The sequence below is a fragment of the Phlebotomus papatasi genome, chromosome 2 (genome assembly GCF_024763615.1).
Source record: "Phlebotomus papatasi isolate M1 chromosome 2, Ppap_2.1, whole genome shotgun sequence".
NCBI classification, from domain to species: Eukaryota; Metazoa; Arthropoda; class Insecta; order Diptera; family Psychodidae; genus Phlebotomus; species Phlebotomus papatasi.
In genome coordinates this window covers 45208942-45229859 of record NC_077223.1, presented here as the reverse complement: position 1 = coordinate 45229859, position 20918 = coordinate 45208942, and the positions used below count along the sequence as shown (strand labels likewise).

At 34.0% G+C, this 20918-nt stretch overlaps 2 protein-coding genes across 2 annotated transcripts in view; both read right to left on the bottom strand.

The window, feature by feature from the left end:
• Positions 1–3340: 3340 nt before the first annotated feature.
• On the bottom strand, positions 3341–9749 carry LOC129801263 (uncharacterized). The gene is made up of 2 exons (XM_055846149.1): positions 9590–9749; positions 3341–4289 (listed from the first exon to the last, which is right to left on the bottom strand). Exon 2 carries the CDS (start codon positions 4278–4280, stop codon positions 3600–3602), a length of 681 nt encoding a protein of 226 aa, XP_055702124.1. The 5' UTR covers positions 4281–4289; positions 9590–9749; the 3' UTR covers positions 3341–3599.
• Positions 9750–9889: 140 nt separating this feature from the next.
• The window catches only part of LOC129801253 (tyrosine-protein kinase Drl), a 36228-nt gene continuing 25199 nt past the window's right edge, over positions 9890–20918 (bottom strand). Inside the window, exons 7-12 of the mRNA XM_055846137.1 lie at positions 17492–17693; positions 14502–14661; positions 14269–14409; positions 13974–14190; positions 10808–10887; positions 9890–10741 (exon numbers count right to left, since the gene is read on the bottom strand). Coding sequence (XP_055702112.1) covers positions 10630–10741; positions 10808–10887; positions 13974–14190; positions 14269–14409; positions 14502–14661; positions 17492–17693 — 912 coding nt within the window. The 3' untranslated portion in view covers positions 9890–10629. The remainder of the gene's footprint in view (positions 10742–10807; positions 10888–13973; positions 14191–14268; positions 14410–14501; positions 14662–17491; positions 17694–20918) is intronic.

Sequence of the window (20918 nt, the reverse complement as noted above, 5' to 3'; positions counted from 1 at the left end):
GATGGAAAATTCGACATCCCGTCGAATTTGTTGAAATTGGACTTCATCCTCTTTTCTGATTTGAATTCTGGTTGCCAATGTGTTTTCTTGGATAGTTACTCTATCTAAATTAATAGAGTTTGTAATGAATTAATGTGCAGAATTTAAATTCAGTGACCGTTAAGGCGCTTGTTTGTGGACGGCTCCCTGCGTCCCCATAATGGATAAAAATTTTTTTCTTTTCAAAAAATTCATCTATTAATCTGTAGGAAACTAATCTGAAAATATGAAAATTCTATCTCAAGTATTTCTGGTAGGTACATTGACTGAATGGGTTAAAACAAAAAATACATGACATCAAATCTCAAGTCAATTCAAATTCAATCCAAATAATTCAAATTCAAATCAAAATAAAAATCAAATTGCATTTATATTCAAACTAAATCTAATTCAAAATCTATTCAAATTCAATGCAGACCCAATTCAATTTCAATTTAGATGCCCTTGAAATTCAACGTAAACTAGTTCCAATTCAAATTATTTTAAATTTAATTCAAAGCAAGTCAGATGGAATTCCAATTCAATTCAATCAATACAATATAGAGGCATGACATTTCCTCTGTATTTCAAGCCATTTTGGTGCGTGAAAATCTTTTTCCAACATTGACGACTCAGCCGAGATTTGAACACGCGACCTTTGTGATGACAGTCCAGCATCTTCCAGCTGCGCCACGAATTGCTGAAACTGAGACCAGTACTGAAAACTAATAATATTATACCCGACCACCAATTTGGTTGTAGGCCTGAGCATTCGACGGTGGAGCAGGTGCATAGAGTTGTGGCAGAGGTCCAGTCAGCACTTGATCAGAAGAAATACTGCTCATCTGTTTTTCTTGATATAGCTCAAGCTTTTGATAAAGTTTGGCACGAAGGTCTTCTAATCAAAATTCAGCAAAGGCTCCCTAACCAGTATCACAAGTTTTTTGAGTCCTACTTAAAAGAGAGAAGATTTCGGGTGAAGCACCAGTCAGCAACTTCCAATCTGTATGAGATACAATCTGGAGTGCCTCAGGGAAGCGTGCTTGGCCCTATGCTTTATCAAATCTATACTGCGGATATACCTACTTCTGACTGTACCTCAATTGCTACATTCGTGGACGACACTGCAATTATGTCTTCACATAAAAACCCAAATACGGCTAGTAGAGAATTGCAAGACCACCTCAAAAAAGTCGAGAAATGGATGAGGGCATGGAGGCTGAAAGTAAATGAGACCAAGTCGTCCCATATTACCTTTACTCTGAAGAAAATGTCTTGTCCACAAGTTGAGTTTAATGGGATCAAAATTCCTCGCGCTAAGCATGTTAAGTATCTTGGCATGCATCTTGACCAAAGACTCACCTGGAAACATCACCTGAAGCAGAAGGTAGTCCAGTTAAAAATTAGCTACAAAAAGCTTTACTGGCTGATCGGACACCACTCCAAACTGTCTATTTCTTCCAAAGCACTAGTGTATAAAGCCGTATTGAAGCCTATATGGAGTTACGGAATTCAGTTATGGGGATCTACCAGTGATTCAAACCTCAGTGTGCTCCAGCGTTTCCAGTCTAAAGTATTGAGACAACTCGCAGGGGTTCCGTGGTATGTTAGGAACGAAGTAATTCACAACGACTTACAAATAAACACGGTCAAACAGGAAATCCAGAAAATAAGCCTTCAATATAAAAGAAGGATTCAGCAGCATCCAAACAACCTCGCAGTGGAGTTAGCAGACAAGCCGTTTTACAACCGCCTGAAGAGGGTAAATCTTCGTGATCTGCCCTCAAGATGGGAGTGATGACCCTATGTTTCGAAAACCTTAGGAAAGTCGGCGATGGGTGAAGACATTAACATTTGGTTAATGTCTTCAAGTTTTTCCTTAAGTATTTTATAATCAGTTTATTGTCTATGTAATTATTGCAAACTACATTTGTCTTGAATTCTACTAATTGTCATTAATGTAATATAAATCAACATGACAGATAGTGAATAAACTCGTCCTATTGGCAGTATTAAAAAAAAAAAAAAAATGACATTTCCTATGTTTCTCATATGTTTCTATCGCGCCGAAAAACTTTGGGTTTATGAGCTGTTTTCTGTCAGTGTAAAATGAATTAGCAAAAATATATATATATGCAAAATAGAAGCCAACTTAATATTGAATAGGCAACCGAAAACCCCAAATTGGCAAACTACGTAGTTTTGGAGATATCTCGTGAAATGTGTACGAAAACAGGAAAAAAATTACACTAAAATCGGTCGCATTTTTCAGAGGTAATGTGACTTCCCTGACAATATACATTCAGTTCTCCGGTATTCGACTGTTCAATGTCCGGAAAACAGCTACACTCTCAGTCCCGGTATTATGCACTTCGGGATTATGCATATGCACCTGACAAAATTATGCACATACAATTATGCACGTTTGCCTACCATTGGGAATCAATCTATGAAATCATTTTTTAAATACGCCTGAATACCCTGAATGTATACTATGTTGCGACGCGGGAAATTTGAAGACACTGCGCTTCTTTTTCAGCATAAAACTTTAATTTCTTTTAATTAAGGTAAAATTTTTGAATATTCTAACCATTTATTGAAGAACTCTGTCCAAAAAGTACAGTTTGTTGATGCATTTCTCAATTACCGTATTACCTTATCTCATACTCGGTGGCACTTGGTAAAAAAAAATATAAGGAAATTGAAGAAATAAAACGAAAATGCAATAAACGGTGAGCAAAAAAAAAAACTACGAAAAACTGTAGCAAAAAAAATCCTACAGTTTATCGTATTTACGTTTTATTTTTTCAATTTGCTTATATTATTTTCACCTAGTGCCACCGAGTATGAGATAAGGTAATACGGTAATTGAGAATTTGTGTAAGAATTGCAATGAAAATGCGTAAATTAACGAAATACGGTGAGGCTTTGACGGTAACGCGGTGAGCATTTTATTGTCAATGTGATTCTGCCCTGTTTCAAAAAAAAATCTGAATGCCATTTTTTGTCAAAATCATCCGAATATCGAAGAGCTGAGTATAAATTTAAATTTAAATTAAATTTAATTAAAAACGCTATTCATTTTCAATTTATTTTCTATTAAAAATTAATTTAAATTATAGTCCAATAACGTCAGATTAAATTCAAATCAATTCACATTTAACCCAAATTCGATTAAAATTCAATTCAAATTTAATATATAAATCAATTTAAATTTAACTCAAATGAAATTCTTACCATTGAAAAAAATTATGTGAAGTAGTCATTTCATCCTAAAAATCAATCAATTCATTAGTGAAATAAATTGAAAACAACCTTATCATTCCATTTTCAAAAATTTCAAGTCTTTTTTCCTAATTCAGTATAATATTTTTTTGATAGTACACTATCAAGTACAAAAATGTTCATTTTTTATCTTTTACTCTAACACATTAGAATACTTTTATTATAAAAAAAGTAAATGAGAATATAGAAAAAGAAATATTCGAGAATTCAAAAGATTTACACATTTGTAAATTGAGCGTTCTTATTCCATTTGTTTGGATAATATTGAAGATGATTTGGGCAGTATAAGTACATCCTCAATAGAGCATGATGACACCTTGAGTTTTTTCATCGCAGAGCGGTTCTGTGGTCACACGGTGTTCCCTACGCTCTAGGTAGACGGCAATTGTGAGACAAATTATGTTTAGGACAATGATGGCAATTCCCAGGATGAGAATGTGAAAACTGAGACCGAGACGCGCTAAACCTCCTGTGTACCACATGTTGTTCTGATCTTCGCGTGATAGAACATTCTCGTGGAGGTGAATGAGGAACTGGGCAAGCCAGCAGGCAAAGGCAATCAGGTGGGAAAGTACTGAGGCTACATTTGCGACAAATAGGAGGACTACAGTACCCTTGCGTTTTCGTCGGGAAGCAGACTTGAGAATGGCTGCAATTCCTGCCACTGTACTGCTGAATAGGGCAAGACCACCTCCGAGCGCAGTTCCTAGCCATAGCCAGTAACTCATAAGATCTGGCTCGGAAGCAATAAATTGGGGCACGGAGATGTCATGGCGACGTGCTCCGTAGCCTACATTTAGCTCCTTGGTACCACTGAAAAGTCCTAGGTTTACGCGTCCCGTGGATTCGGTGCTGTTGTGCCTCCTGGCGTCCGCCTCCACCCACCTGTCCGTGGTGAAGGCCGCTACCAGCAATCCCACCACCACGAAATTACCCAGGAATGTCACAAAAACTAGAGATCGTGTTTTCAGGCTCATCTCATAACTCTGGAATCAGAACAATAAAAAAAAATCGAAGTTTCAAGTTTATTGCCCGGTATTAATTTGTTGACTAAACATGGGTATACACACCACGCGTAATCTGCATTGAAATCATCTATTTTCATTATTATGCCCCGAGCAATGTTCCGGAGTTATAGTGAGAAATTATATTTTGTGTTGGTAAATCCCGATTAATTTTCGGTGCTGCAGCGAAGCAGAATACAATGAAATAATTGACTATTTGATTCGTTTTCACATATATACGCACAAATTTTAGTTTCCCAGATTACTCCATTTATTAGATAAGCTAATTTATTTATCATACAAATATTTGTTTGGGGCTATATTCAAAGGGGAAGCTCCATAATCCCTGTAAAGTTCGGACAGGCGTGTTCATGCAAAAGGGAAGAGAGACCAAATAATATCAATGGATTTCGTTGTTCTCTTCTTAAATACTAACTTTATGTAAGACTACCAGATAAGTTCGATTATATTTTTCATATCTAATAAAAACGGGATGAAGTATTAAATAGTAGGTGAGATTGTTAAGAATCTCACCTAATACTTCGTTGTAAGCTAAAATTCTTTAATTAAATTATATAGAGATATATTTTGCACTAGTTTTATTACTCATACTCGTTACTAATAATAAACAAGATAATTTTATGATAGCTGACAACAAGCTAAGGTTACAACAAATTTAAAGAAAGGAATTCTAAGATATTACGCATAAAATTTTATCAATTAGAAAGAGAGTAACAGAAAAGGACAATGGGCAAAAGTGGTCTATGGTGCGACCACCAATGAGACCTATATCCTTGAATAGGCCATGGAATAGGTAACAACTTTTGTTCCGGGACCAAAGTTCTAAACCATGGGGGAAAAGTTCTAGAGCAAAAAAAACTATTTTCGTAGAAGAGAAATAATCTCTTATATGAAATGTGCGCATTTATATTGTCTGTTTTTAAGGGGAAAAAATAAATTGTAACACAAAATACACTAAATTACTGTATATTCTCGAAATGGACATAAAAGCATATATCTTTACAATGCATAACATGCGTAGGAGGACACTGAAACATAAAGGCTCAAAGTCAAAACTTTAAACCTTATATCTCAGAGATTTATCAACCAAATTTAATCAATAAATACTCAATCGAAAGGTCTCGAAAAATCCTACAAAATGACGGTATATATAAGTTCACAAGTCGACCGCAAGGGGCGCTCCAGGTTATTAAAATTTTCAATTAACAAGAAATGTGTTAAGTTTCGAATGTATTCAACCGTTTTTAATGATCTTATAATATGCATGTCTGATGCTTTTAATGTGTTATAGAGAGATATGGCCGTATTGTATTCATCGATTTCAGTAGAATTATTACATATTTTTTTTACTTATTTTTCTAACTGTGATTTATTTTTTCATTTGTTTTTTTTTTTATTTTCTATTAAAATCGTAATCAGATTTTATATGACTGAATAGCCTTCCATAAACCTTGTGCGCATGCCGAGTTTCAGCCTTTTACCTTTTCTCAGAGAGGAGTTATATTGGAAAAAGTCCTCATTTTGTATGGCGACTGCTGGAAGGAGTGGCAGGGGGAAACGTATATATACACGGTTAAAGAGCCTTCCATTGCCCTTGATCATATGCTAAGTTTCCGATTTCTACTTCTTTTCACAGAGGAGTTATAGTGGAAAAAGTCATTATTTTGTATGGGGACTAAAAGAAGGAGTGGAGAGGGGAGGAGCCTATATACATGGTTAAGGAACTTTTCATAAACCTTGATCCCGTACCATGTTTCAGCTTTCTACTTCTTCTCAGAGAAAAGTTAAAATGAAAAAAGTCCACATTTTGTATGGGGGCTGCTGGAAGGAGGGGTGGGGGGAGGGGGTAGTATCCATGGAAATATAGCTTAAGTCGTACACTGACTCCATACCGAATTTCATGAAGATCCTTTTAGCTGATGTTGAGTAATTCGATTTCAAAATAGTATTTTTTTCGCAAGGATAAAGGTGCTTTTACAAGGACTCCCGGCGAATATCGTCCTGGGTCTCGGTAGTTTTTCATCCTACACCATTACCTATAAAATGCGCCTAGTCCCATCTGTGGTCGCCACATAGACCAACTCCCATACATTTTTGCCCAATGTCCTTTAGGACTTATTTTTGAATCCTTCACATTGCACTGTTAAAAAAAAGGATCAAATTGATCTCAATTTGATCCTTTTGAAAAAGAATGGTTTATATTTTAAATTTTAAATGCACATTTATCATAATAGAATATATTAATTTAATCCATCCTTTGCAAAACGATCAAATTTGGATCAATTTGATTCTTTTATTTTTACCAGTGTATCTCGAATTACGGGGATCAAAAAATAAAAGGAATGAGTTATTAAGAAAACAATTTTTAAGATTAAGAGTCCAAAATGGCATAAAGGGGTTGGGCATGGGCATTTTAAGTCATTAAACGATATAACCTTCATCAAATCTGTTTGTCGTAATTGGTCGTAATCGCTTTCCAATCCCGACAAAACAATCGGACTGCCGGAAATATCGAGCTTTACCGCAAATTATATTCAGTTTGAGCCCGATCTGGCGAGGTTGGAATCCACTTCGGGTAACAGAATTTCAGCAAAAATTAAAATAAAGAGGTATAGGATAATATTTGAAAAGCAAACACTTTAAAAACAGCTTAATTTAATTTTTTTTAAGTGTGTCAGACTTTTGGTATGTCCAACTATACTGTATGATTTTTAACCCTTTAATGACGAGAGGGTCAAAAATTGGGGGTCAGAAAAAATCACTTTAGAAGTCGGTAGCTCCTCCACATATTATATAGAATGACGTTAAGGATGAGCATTTTCATTCAGCGCTGCTCACTGTGTCAAACTGCTTACTGACCCATCGGTTACCAGTAAATGTTATGTAAAAGAACTCGATCTCGTGACTTAGATGTTATACTTCAAAAGTAAGCATAATTTACCTGTATTGTTAAAGTTCTTTATTGGTTCAATTCATAAGGAAAAGGGTAGTGTTTACGACAGAGGCGTGCCAGAACCGTTGAAACCGAATAAACATCAAATGAAACATGTACGTCAATAATGGTCAAAACGCTACTATAACAAACTTATTAGGTGAGATTCTTAAAAATCTCACCTACTATAATTTTTGTCGTTAATTCGGTTTCAACGGTTTTTGCACACCTCTGGTTTACGAATTCAAGGATTTTCAGAGTTTTCCTACTAGGAAATTTCTTCTTAAGTTTACCCGTTCACAACCGAGTAGAACTGATTCAGCTGATTTATAAATCACTCCAAACGTCGCTCAAACTACCTTAGGAGTACTGTATTATTGAATTTCGGATAAAAATTACTCATCGACTCTAATCATCCGCTCGCCCATGAATGTGATCATAGGATGGCGCTACTACAGATCATCACCATCCAAAGAACTCACTCTTTGCGAAAATCGTCTATTTTTTGGTCATGAATCCTTGAAACTGTCGCGTGCCGTCACGCTGTAAGAAATGCAGCGGGTCCCATAAAAGTGAACAATGTTTTTTTTAGAGCAGCCATTAAGTGTTGTAACTGTGGTGACGCACACTCGTGCAGACGATCTATCCTACCCAGCTCGTGAAAAATTTTGAAGGATGGGAACTTCCTTGAGCTCTAAATCTAATACTCGTAAAAATCGACATGAGTGTACTCGCGGTAACCGTTGTCGTGACGTCCGACCTTCTTCAGGTCTCTAACCTGCACCTGACCCTGCGTCTCCTGTAAGGACTCATCTAGGATCTATTTCAAAGTTTGTTCTAACCAACGGTAGACTACCCATCGTTACTTGATCTAGATTTCACTCATTCTCATTGAAATGTCAAAAACATGTTTACAAAACAAGAGTTATTGTGCGCTGTTCATTATGCATGTTAGGTATAATGACCAACGCACAATAACTTTTGTTATGTAAACTTGTTTTTGAAATTTCAATGAGAGCGAATGAAACAGAGATCTAGTCAGCTCACTCTCTCACATAGGAAATTTTGAAAACATATTTACAAACAAAAGTTATTGTGCGTTGGGCATAAACCAAGAACAAATATTGCATTTTTAATGTAAACAGTAGACTTGTATTTCAATAAATAAATAATAATAATATAGTATTATAATTATATCTTTGGGTCGTACCTTTAAACCGATTGTAATTTAGAACGATTCACGAAATAAAGCGTCATTTTCATTTTTAGTTACAAATTTTTGCGGTTTCTCAACTTTATTGCAATTTTCGGGTTTTTAGAATTTTGCGAAGCTTTTCTCGGAAAGCATGTTTTCTAACAGCATTTTAAAGATGCAAACCCTTCATCTTCCACTCAAAGAGCTAATACTGGTAGTAAATACGTAAAAGTAACAATTATCGATCTCGATGGAAAGGTAACTATAGCGTTCAAGCGGTTCAAACAATTTTGTCCATTTTCACACCAACAAAATTTGTAAGAAAGTATCACGGATCCCGTAAATTCAAGCTTATAATTAGTTTTTTTTTTCGAGTTAGTTGGACAACTTTTGATTAACTATTTAATTAATATGACTGTAGTTATTTAAGTAAAAAGTATAGCTATTTGAATTACATTTCACCAATATCTTACCATAAAATTTATGGGAATTATAAATCAATTACTAAAACTCTTTCCAAGTCCTTTTTATTTTTAAAATAAATTTTTATTTTTATAGCTTTTACGATATTTACATAATTCAAGTTTAATAGTTTAATGGTATATATCTTGATGTATTAATATTTAACATTAACACAGACACTCATTATAAATAACTTAGCTCTTGTAAAATAAAATTTGGGTGTTTTTCAGAGAAGAAAATTTTAAACAATTGTCCTTTGTCACGAATTAGCAGGCTTCAGTGAGAAAGAACAATGAAAACCCTTGAAAAGCATCGAGTTTGCATTGAAAATATTGATATTTGTTTTGTCACAACACTGTGTCCCAGAAATCTCTAAACTGCAGCAAGTTAGCTTTTCTCGAAAAAGAAAAAACAAAAGATTTCAATGCTAGTGTGGTGTTATCTTGTGAAATCATTTATACTGAATAGAATTTATGTTTTCTTGGAAATATGGTACTCTAAGACGTGATTTTAGTCAATTAAATATATAGTTTTCAATGAAAAAGAGCAAATAATGCAGAGGAAATGGGAGTAGATAGAAATGTGAGATTGGTTGGTGACAAAGGGCGAATCTTAGCAACCTAATTTCACAAAAACTTGCTGATTATTAGTAAAAATTGATGCATTACTTACCGAAGAATGTGTTCAACTAATAGTAATCACTTTAATATTAGCAGTATAGTCAGGGGAAAGGTATCATAATTAATAAAAACTATTTTTAGAAATTACCAAACACTGCTTCTATTGCATTGTCTTGCTTTGCAATTTATGGAAACATGGCGTTGGCCGTTGTGACAGCGAAGTAACGACGGTTTTAACGCACGTAAACGGCTGATGTTATACGGATTTTGAACTTTTCTAATATGTAACGGCAAACATGGCTGATCAGAAAAGTTGTATGTACGATTTTGGTAAGGAAAGTAAAAGTCAAAATATTGTTAAAAATACATATTTAATATGAGATACTATCCATTTCATTGTAGACTTTATATGCGGGTTCACATTTAATAATAATATAATTCAATTTTAACACCCAGTTAACATTCCAATGAACACAACGTCTTTTTCTTTGGTAGTTTCTTTTTAGACAGAAATGTTTAATTGTGATTTTTCTTTGATACATTTAGACAGAAAGTTATTCGTCTTTTTTTTACAGATTTATCCATTGAAATTACAGAAAAAAAAACATATTTTTGGCCAATTATAATCATAATACAGAGAGACCCAGATTCACCAAATACCGAAAGACGTAAATTTTACAAACATTTTCTTCTTTAAGAATAAATATACCAAATAGAAATTAATTAAAATTCACGAAAATATCAATTTCCCATTCATTTTGATATAACTTCACTTTTAAAATTACATATTTCTCTGAACTTTTCATTAAATTAACGACTTATTGTCTTCCAAAAATGCTCTTTGGTTTGGTTGTTTCTTTAACTTTTTTTTTTTGGAGGAAAGATTATTTTTATTTTAAGTGTACTGAGTTAAGATATGGCAGTGATTAGTTGATAAATGGTACGATGTGAAGAATTGATGGGTTATTTTGGAAGTTACAACATCGTATTACATAGTAATATCATAGATACATGAAATATATTATGGTTGTCTTTTTTTTCTATTGATAAAAATCCTTGTGCATTTCTCATGACTACAATTTAATGTGTCTTTTAGATGTATTTTTCTAAATCCGCGTGAAAGTCATGCAAATATGCAATGAGTTGTGGAAATGATGGACGCTGAGCATGGTCTTGGAGCCAGCAACACGACATCACAGTGTAGCTTTGATTAAATGGTTGAATTATTGTAAAAGATTTTTTTTTCATAATTTACATTAAAATAACTTACAATTCATCAGGACAGTTAACAGGTTGAGACAATCGATAACCATCCCTAAGATAGGCCTCTAACTCAAAAGGATCAACTTCCTAAAAGAAAATAAATGTATTCTTTATTAATAATATGAGTGCTATGGAGAAAAGTTCACTTGGAAGCACAAAGGAGTTATAAGTGGTTTAAGATATCAGTATGATATGCATAATCCTAATAAAAGGTTATGTTACAAATGACGGGCTAAAGAAAGATCGCTTTTTCCCTCTTAAATCCTTTTCCATACATTAGGAGAATTTTTTGTAAAAGAAAATTTCCCCTATCATATACAACTTTAACCCTTTAATGACGATTGGGTCACCGGTGACCCAAAAATGAAATTTTTCCTACGGTCGTCCAAAGTTGTGTTTTGCTCTAAAAAGTCAGAAAAAGTGATTTTTTCTGACCCCCGATTTTTAACCTTCTCGTCCTTAAATGGTTAATAAATGTCTCTATATACTGCGGCCATTGGTTCAATGGAACTTGGCCGGATTTCTCGGTTTCTTGTGGCCCGGTTGCCTATAATTAGAATTTTTTTTGTAGGAGAGCGGCTGGTTTGAGGTGGCGTGGAAGTGACCTTACGCCGTCATTCGCCTATTCCCTCCGTTACCTAGAATTATTACTGAAGTCAGTCCCCAGACTTCTCACTCCCATCAGGGTTTTAATGGTCAGTGGATAAGGAATAAAAAGTAAAATTTTGATATCACAGTGAGATATCACAGATCTGGAGGTTATCACAGTTTAATAACTTATAAAACTAAAACAAAATAGATGTCACTAATAAGTTAATTAAAAATATCCTTTAAAAGTCGGGATAATACACATATCAGTTAGAGACGCACCACCCGTTTACATTGGTTACCGAAAACAAGGCAATTCACAAACATAAACACCGTACTCTCATCCACCGTCATTGGAGATTACTTCATGATTAACTTTCCCGGGGCCAGTATCGCCCATCTTAGTCCATGAATTGGTGATATATTTCTATAGATACGAAGGATGGGCATTAAGACGGTGGTTTCGAGCCTTTACGTGTATATTTTTAGGCGCCTGAGGCTCTGCCAACTACGATTGCTACCACTTCACTCGCGGACGCGGTAGCTGTGCTGTACGTACAGTTCTCGCACAGTGTCTAGGAGGGGCGTATATTTGGAGACTTTGTCCCTGACCACAGTGGTTAGGCCCTCTCCGTCTTCGTGGAGGACAGTTATGTCTACAAAGACTCCTTCCCGGTTCTTCACGGTTTGAGAGTACCGCCACCAAGGGGGGGGGCACATTGTCTTCTCCTTTAGGAGGTCAACCCCAGGACCACGACAAGCGATTTGATCCACGACAAGGTTACGGATTATTTTATATCTTATATAAAAACCTTATATTTTATAACTTATACAGTAGACTCTCGCTCAGTCGGCTCTTTTTCATGCGGGGGAAAAATTTGTTGACAATTTTCACGTTCCATTTTGAAGCAAATTCGCTCAAATTCGCTGTAGTGCCTTTTATTTTATCATGATTCTTTATAATTGAGCGCTTTTTGTGGAATTTACAGCGACTTTGACAACCAAATCTCTCGATATTTTGGATGACATTTTGCCCCATATGCCCGATTAAGAGAGAGTCTACTGTATAATAGGGCGTTTCAACTAGGAAAAAATTTCTTTGGCACTATTCTGAGGGTGCTCTACATGATGAGACAAGAAAGTTTTTCTTCTACGACCATATGATCAGACGCTGTTTAGAGGTGGCTGAACGACCCTCTCTGTAGAACAAATTTCTGCTTTTTACCGGATTTTACACTACAGAGAGGGTCGTTCAGCCACCTCTAAACAGCGTCTGATCATATGGTCGTAGAAGAAAAACTTTCTTGTCTCATCATGTAGAGCACCCTCACTCAGAATAGTGCCAAAAAATTTTTTTCCTAGTTGAAACGCCCTACTGTATAACCTTAATATGTCAAAATATTTTTGGTTATATTCTAGGTCTAATGGCAGTTAAAATATAGATAGATTAATAGATCATTTTTTTCCCAGTCTGTAACTTGGTTACGTCTGCCACCATCGACTAACCATTATCGGCCTATATCTATAACCAAAGAAGATTAATTAGGCTCTTTAGGTTAACTTACTCGTTCGGATTTTTTTTATTATCATACAACCTGTGTACATCAGAGGATTAAGCGAGAGATAGATTAGTGTAGTAAGTTTACGCTAAACATATAACTTTCAATAACATGTTCAAACTTCATGTGAAACAAAAAGCTCAAAACTTTCTGAATATAATCAATTATTTTCGCAATTTTATCTATTTTCACTGAGAAAAAAAGAGGGTGCGATTAACTTTTTTTCCTCAGAACTTTAACACTTTTTAGGTGTAAAAATATATAACCATTTTTTAATGTTAATTTTACATCTTTTTAGGGGTAAAATTAACATGAAAATGAGTAATTTTAACCCCTAATACATAAGAAAAGGGTAATATTTACACCGATTTTGGATCAATAATGAAGGGTAAAATTAACATTTCCGGATGTTATTTTACCTTTTTCGGATTTCTCTCAGTGAGAGATAAATGGAAGTACACTCAACTCTTCGTTATCCGGCACTTCGTTATCCGGGTGACAGCTGCCAAACACTGGCGGTTGATATGTTCAAAATTATTTTCACTAAACATGAACTTTGTCCAGAGTGAATTAAAGTATTATTAACATTATATCGAAGTTTTTAATACATAATTGTGATAAAAAATGAAACATAAGCACACCATGAAGAAAATTCTCTTTTTCTTTGTCAGACAGAAAATAAATTCACACTGCACAAAATAGAAAAACCGTTGATCATTCAAAAAACCTAAATGTCATTTTGTCCCCCAGTCAGCCGGATAACGAAGAGTCTACTGTATATATAAAATAATATTCAGGTAATTTTATTTTTTTTTAAATATTAAAGTTCTTTATACGTTAAGACCTCTACACTTTGGGACTAATTTTCATCAAAAATTCAATTTTTGACAGAATTTTGGCGTTTCCACCTACAACACTGTAGGAGATTTCCTTATAAAAAAAATAGTTATTGACAAAAATTGCTCTCAATGTCTAGAGGCCATTAAGATAAAGTATATAGGTTAGAAGAAAACTGTACAAACAAACCTCATATGGCATTGCTGCAAGAGTTGTAAGTTCCCACATAAGAACCCCTAAACTCCAAATATCACTGGATATTACGAAGAGCTTCTTCTGGAGTGTCTCCAGAGCTAACCACCTCACAGGTCGATTTTCATTGTCACCTAAGCAATGATAATCATCTGGGAATAGATCTCGGGACAAACCACTATCGCAGATTTTCACATTCATATCTCCGTCAATGCTGAAAATTAAGTTAGGTTAAAAATTGAGGTTATGGTGTCACTTTGTGTACGAGTATCAGTACTGTAGTGATACTTACACACAATTCCGTGTGGCAACATCGCGATGGAGAATTCCCATAGAGTGTAGATGGGCCAATCCCCTTGTGATTTGCAGTCCAAACTCTACTAATTGATGCGTGCTTGGTGGATTTGAATTTTCCCTACTATTCTGCAGATATCTAGGGTGGGAGAAGTGCAGTTATGAAAATCGTGAAAATATTTACTCACAAATTGAAACGACGAAGAAAAAAAAACACCGATCGATACGTACAGTTTGAGATTCCCATTTAACGGCCACGGGTAGGCAATTTGAGGTGGTCCTGGCAACTCCATGCACGCCGCAATGGGACTGTGCAAGTTTGAATGGGAAATGCCCATGAGAATAGAACCTTCAGTCAGTAAAAAGGCAACTTGTGTCAAAGAAGCACCATCTGCGGGGAAAAGAATTTTTTGTCGCCAATCAATAAAAATTTCAAACGATTTTTCCAAGCTGAAAAGAAAATCATGAAAACGAGAAAGTTTAAGTGATTCTGACGCTATCACAAATGCTATCAGGTGTGAATTGAGCGAAAAAAGTTATGTCGAGAACAATTGGTAAAACTTTCTTATTGGACTTCACAATCTTTATGAAGTGAAGGGTTACGAAAGGAAGGGGCTTGCAATTGTGAAGAAATGAACATGGAAGTACTTATAAATTTTCCCAAAGTTAAATGATTGTTTAACATAATATAAGATTAGGACTTCCCATTCATGAGGAGAAACATTTAATTCGTCAAGAGATACAATTTTATTGATTTCAGGGTCTTGTCCTATTTGTACCATAGAAATTGTTCTTATTCAGAGTTTTTTTTTGTGAAAAAAACAAATTCCGAGCTGATTGGATCTACGCATCTTACGTAACACCTAATTTAAGAAGTGTAACTTGATTAAATTTCATAGGGAAGGGTACGGTAGTTTAACGAAGGGGAAGTTTCATGTTTGCATGTTATTCTTATCCTTTTGAAAAGAATGGGATAAAATCTTTAGGTTTCTAAAATAAATTATTAATTTCACAACGCTTCCTCGCTTGAAAAAAAAAACAGTTTTTTTTAGTATACCTTATTTTCATCAATATCTGACCCAATGCAGTTATCTATCAAATTAACATAATTCTAATAATTTACTAGCAGTTTCGTGATTATAATAAAATATTTATTATTAGAAATAAAATTCTAAATTTGTCCAAAATCTGTTGAAATTTGAACTTTCACCAAGAATAATCCAAGATGGCGAATTAAGCTGTGACAGGTATCGATGTTTTAATGTTCAGCTGGGTTAACTACAATACATATCCGAAAATCATTGCAATCGATTGGGCCAATTTTGATATAAGTCAACAAATCATACTTTGGGAGGTTGTGAACGGGGGGGGGGGGTTATTTGGGTAAGTTAGCTCGCTTAAGAATGTTGACTCTTCGGCTTGCTCTTCGGGGAGTCACTGAAAGACTGGAAATCAATATCTCTTACCGTTTAGCAGCCAGGATGATGAGAATTTGAAAAACAAATGGATTGTGGAAACTGCTCTCTCTTGGAGTTCGAGCAGTTAAAATTTAAGATTCTGCTTATTTTGCTTTAAGTCCTGATGGTATACAAAAGGGGCAGTTTCATATAGGATCATGGGGCAGTTTTCTGTAGCCAATAATTAACAATTTTCATTAAAAAAAAATTTAAATGTTCAATAAAAAGGTTTTGCCAAACGTTTGAGTCAAATAAGTCCGAAATTTTAAAAATATACTTCCTAAAATTGCATTTGAAACACAATTAAAAAAAAAACAAAAATAATCTATTATAGTTTTGGGCAGGGGGGTGACATTATCTCTGAAAAATGCGACCAATTTTAGTGTAAATTTTTCCCTGTTTTCGTACACATTTCACCATATATCTCCAAAACTACGTAGGTTGCCAATTTGGGGTTTTCGGTTGCATATTCTATATTAAATTGGCTTTTATTTTGTATTACTATTATTTGATAATTCATTCTACACTGACAGAAAACAGCTAATAAACCCAAACGTTTTTTGGGAATAATTTTAAATTTTCAATTTCATTATAATAATATTTTTTCAGAATATTTTACGCAGAATATTCTATAGTTTTGGTAGTATTATGAGGGTTCATTATTATAATATGTATATATTAATAAAAGTTTGCGGAAACTGGGGCACCATAGAACATGGGGTAGCACCGAACACTAATTTTAATTTCTAAACTACTATCTCAAACTTATCTTCAGTGGATAATCATCCCTGTAGTGCCTATAAATTCATATAGGTCATCTTGTCCTCTGAAGTTTAATACTTGATTAAAAAATCGCAGTGTTCGTCGATGCTACCCCGTGCTCGGTGGTATCGGTGGTATCCCATTTTCTCCTAGTGCTATAGTTGCGAATGAGTTCAATACAACGCTCTTAGGGTAGATGTTGGAAATTACTTAGCAATTGAAAAAATATACGAATGGCTATATTGCTCTCACTGCTCCCTAATAAATCTGAACTCCATTTGCGTCAGACCATCAAAATATTTTAATATTAAGTTAATTTTGTACTATTACATTTTTAATTTGATAAAATCTAAATAATTCTATGTTTTGATTGAGCATCGTGTATTTTAATTCGTTTCTAAATAATTTATATATTCGGCATATAGTATAAAAACATATGCTATTGGTTAACCATGTTCCTATTATAAATTAGCTCATAAAATAACTAGAAAATAAAGTTTGTGTTTGTGTAATTATACGCAACAGTTTAATTGTTTGACTATAACATTAATTAGTCATCGTTGTTTTGCGGTGCATTTAGATGGGATTAGTCTATTAACTATAATGTGCCTTTTAATTATTTCATTTCCAAAGCACTTCCATATTAAATTAAAATCTGATCAATATTAAATACACCAACCTCAAACGCAAGAGCGCTATAAAATTTAGTTTTTAAATATTTTAATAATTATAACTAACAATATAAATTGATACAGGGCAAAAAGGGAAAACGAAAAACCTTTGATGAGAGATAGTCCATTATTCATCGGAAAACTCCATCGACATCCCTTGAATCCCTGCTGATTGCGAAATGAAATGTGATATGGGAAAAGACAGGGGGAGGATTTCCCCTAAAAATCGTACTTGTTCAAATACACATTGACCCGAAAATCGATTCTTCTGCACTTCATTATTTGAAATTGTCTCTTTATTTCGGGAGTTTGTCCCCTAATGGTTACTCACCTACAACAGTCTTTACGAGTACTTCATGTGCCTCTCCAGTCAATGCATTCTGGAGGAGTCCACTGTAGATACGCCCATATGTACCCTCCTGGATGACATCCCGGCACTGGATAGTTCCCTGGGGCACGGCAACTCGGCGGAGTTTGTCCTTTGGGTCGAACACATTACTATGAAAACTTCGCGGCGTCGACAGGCTGCAAATCTGTCACGCGATATGCCGTGAATTGGGTTTGGGGAAAAACCACAGAGAATTATTTGGTCAGGTGTAAAATTGACTTGGATTAATAAATTTGTAACATAGTGGAATTTTCCATATCGCAGAAATTTCTGTCCCAAATTAAATTCAAAATGTGCTCTTTCGTGCCACTCCTTAATTCTCTTGTTGAAAGGCTGCGACACGAATTTGAATAAAATTATTGTGTCAATTTTATTTCTTTTCTTCTTATAGAAACGTATGTTCAAGATTCTATTGTAATTAATATTGAAAAGAATAAAACTTGATTTATAATTACAAGTAAACTTAATTAACAAAAAAAACTGTGTAACGTTTAGGGTGCGTTTACATTAATGAGATCAGATTGAAAGGGACGAGGATAACGTAATTAAGAAGTAAATTTGCAAAAGGCTTTCCATCACTTTTGGAGAATTTCTTAATGATTCTTAAAATTTGCTAAAGATGGGATAGAGTTTTCAAAAGGAATATTCGGTTGTAAAGCAATTTATCACTGTAGTGAAAGGTGGGGCACTGTCACACACCTTAATTTTGTTTTATTATTCTTCTGCGAAAAGAAAACGAACTGAAAATAGTTTAATATTATATTTGAAGAATATCACTTCTTAATTTCCCAAAGCAAAACTTTTCAAATATTTCAAGTCATTAATGTACCCCTAATTTTTCTCATATTTAAAGAAAACAAAACTTTTTTTTTCTATTTTGATTTTAACCAACAGTTAAAGCGGTTTAAAGCAATGCTTAAATCTTGAGGACGAGTAGGGGAAGGCTTTTAGGCTTCGCACAAACTTTGGTTTCGAATATTTTATATTTTTTCCATATTCTTTTAAGGAATCTGACCTATATATATGGCAATGTATTTCGATACCTGATACATTTCCTGAAAATATTAGGTCAAATACATTAAACAATATGAGATAAATATAAAGTGTTCGAAGCCAGAGTGAGTACGAAACCTGAAAGCCTTCCTGTATTTAGCCTCATAAATAAATAAAAAGTATTTATTTTAAAAATTTGATTTATTAAAATCTCAAAATGACCTAACATAAAACTGTTTTGAGAATTAATGAAGATTAATGTTCTCATTTAAGTTCAATAATCGTTTCTTTTTTTTGCCTTTATGGGAGACCGGGGCAGAATTAGCTACGGATTGAATTAAACAGTGGGATGTCATAGTTTGCCCGAGAAGGAATATTGAGAAAACTAGGGGAGACTGGGGCAAAAAGTCACAAATTGAAATTTTCAAAATTCAATATCTTCCAAGATAAATAAGACAGCGGCTTGCATTTTTTTCCATAGATAGCCTCCGTAGACTTTCTTCAATGTCATAAGTTTCTTAAAATTCGAACAAGGAATTTAGAAAATAAAAAATATCGAAATTTTTAGCACTATTTTTGAAATATTTTCCTTGCAGAAGATATCAATTATTACCTACTTATTTTCCAAAATTGATGCACTGGTGATTATTTCCTAAATGATTTAGATTCTTTGAATATGAAATCGCTATCTATTTTAGAATTTTACAACGATTCTTTTCTCCAGAAATCTTTTTATTAAAAATGACCACTTGGGGTAACCAAGTAACAAAAGGTATGTAAAAAAAGTAAGAAAAACCGATACAATTTATGATCTCTCACAGAGAAAAGAAACGTCAATCCTATGTGTCGCCACTTGTTTTTTTGCATTGGTCAAACGATTAGCGTCTCTTGTTTTTTTTCTAAAACAGCTTGAAAAGTGCTTTTTTCGTTCAGATAGAAAAAAACGGTGTTTTATAAAAGAGTTGGAATAAGTAGAGGATATGTCATCTAGGTATTTTCATAAATTTAAGGAAGCCCGTAGTAAAGCGAATCAAAATATGATAATACCCTATGCCTGGTACTATTTGCCCCAGCATTTTTGAGAATGGTCAAACGGCTCGATAAATGTACTTCCTTACAAAATAATCGAAAACGACTTTCACAAAATTGTAAAGCGGTAAATTTCCTATAAAATTGTACTAATTAGAAATTTCTGGAGCGCTCGGCGAGCTTGTAAAAAAACAAAATATCCGTTATGTGACTTTTTACCCCAGTCTCCCCTACTATTTATTTGAAGTAAATACTTCCCTTCCTATTTACTTAAATATTTATCAACCCAAGGCAAAAAAAGTTTTTACAAATTACAGACAATGAAAAATTTTATTTGCTGTCTAATTATACCTCGATCTCCCCTAACCATATTATAAATTCCAAAGCTTCCAAATTCTAAAGATCTTTAAATTTAAAATTATAACTTTATTCAATAAGTAGCAATGCACTATTGCAAATCTTGCATAAAATTTAGCCTTCGAATTTATTGAATTGTGTGTTAGAATGGCAAAGTCACAAAATAAGTGAGTTGAAAAAGAAATATCAATCTTCCTAGAGTTATTTTAATATGGTCGTGAGAGTCTTTAAAATAATTATAAACCAAAAAATGTTTTGTTTTTTTAATTGAGCAAACTAATGATAAACTAAAAATTTAATTTGAAATTGCGAAAAATCTGGATTAATCTACGAAAAAATGCTATAGGGTAACTGTGCCAAATTTCGGCATAGTTGCATGCAAGCGCCAAAGTCTCAAGTTTGAAATGTAATATTTTTAATACAAATTGAATTTTTTTATTCCTTCTTCTTAAGGAGTGTTTTTTGGAACCTTATAGGCAGTTTATCGTCTTCATTTTCACTCAAATCATTCTTATTCCATTTTAAAATGAATAAAAATGTAGACACAGCTTTGGTAGCCTATTTCGGCCACCTTCATTCTTATAGTTTCTTGCCTTCCCAGAATTTTTCCTGTGTTTTTTCACATTATCTCATTTGTCGAAGCGACATTTTTGTTATTTTTTGCATTGTATAATCTCTAGAATATGTAAAAACTAAAAATTCATCGAAATTCGAGGAACAAAAAAAGTGGCCGGAATTGCAAGCCGGCCGGAATTTGGCACGCACACTTATCCTAAGTTAAATGATAGATCACACTCGCTATAATGCAAGCGTCCTGGGATCGAATCCCCTTTAAGTCATCGACTTTTCTATTAAAGATGTTTTAATTCCATCAAAAGATAGCTTTACTGAACGTGATTCCATCGGGGCATGGAACTGAAAACTCCATCGCTAATATTAAATAAAAATAAATAATATTATAGGTCTATAAATCTCAATTGCAATAATATGG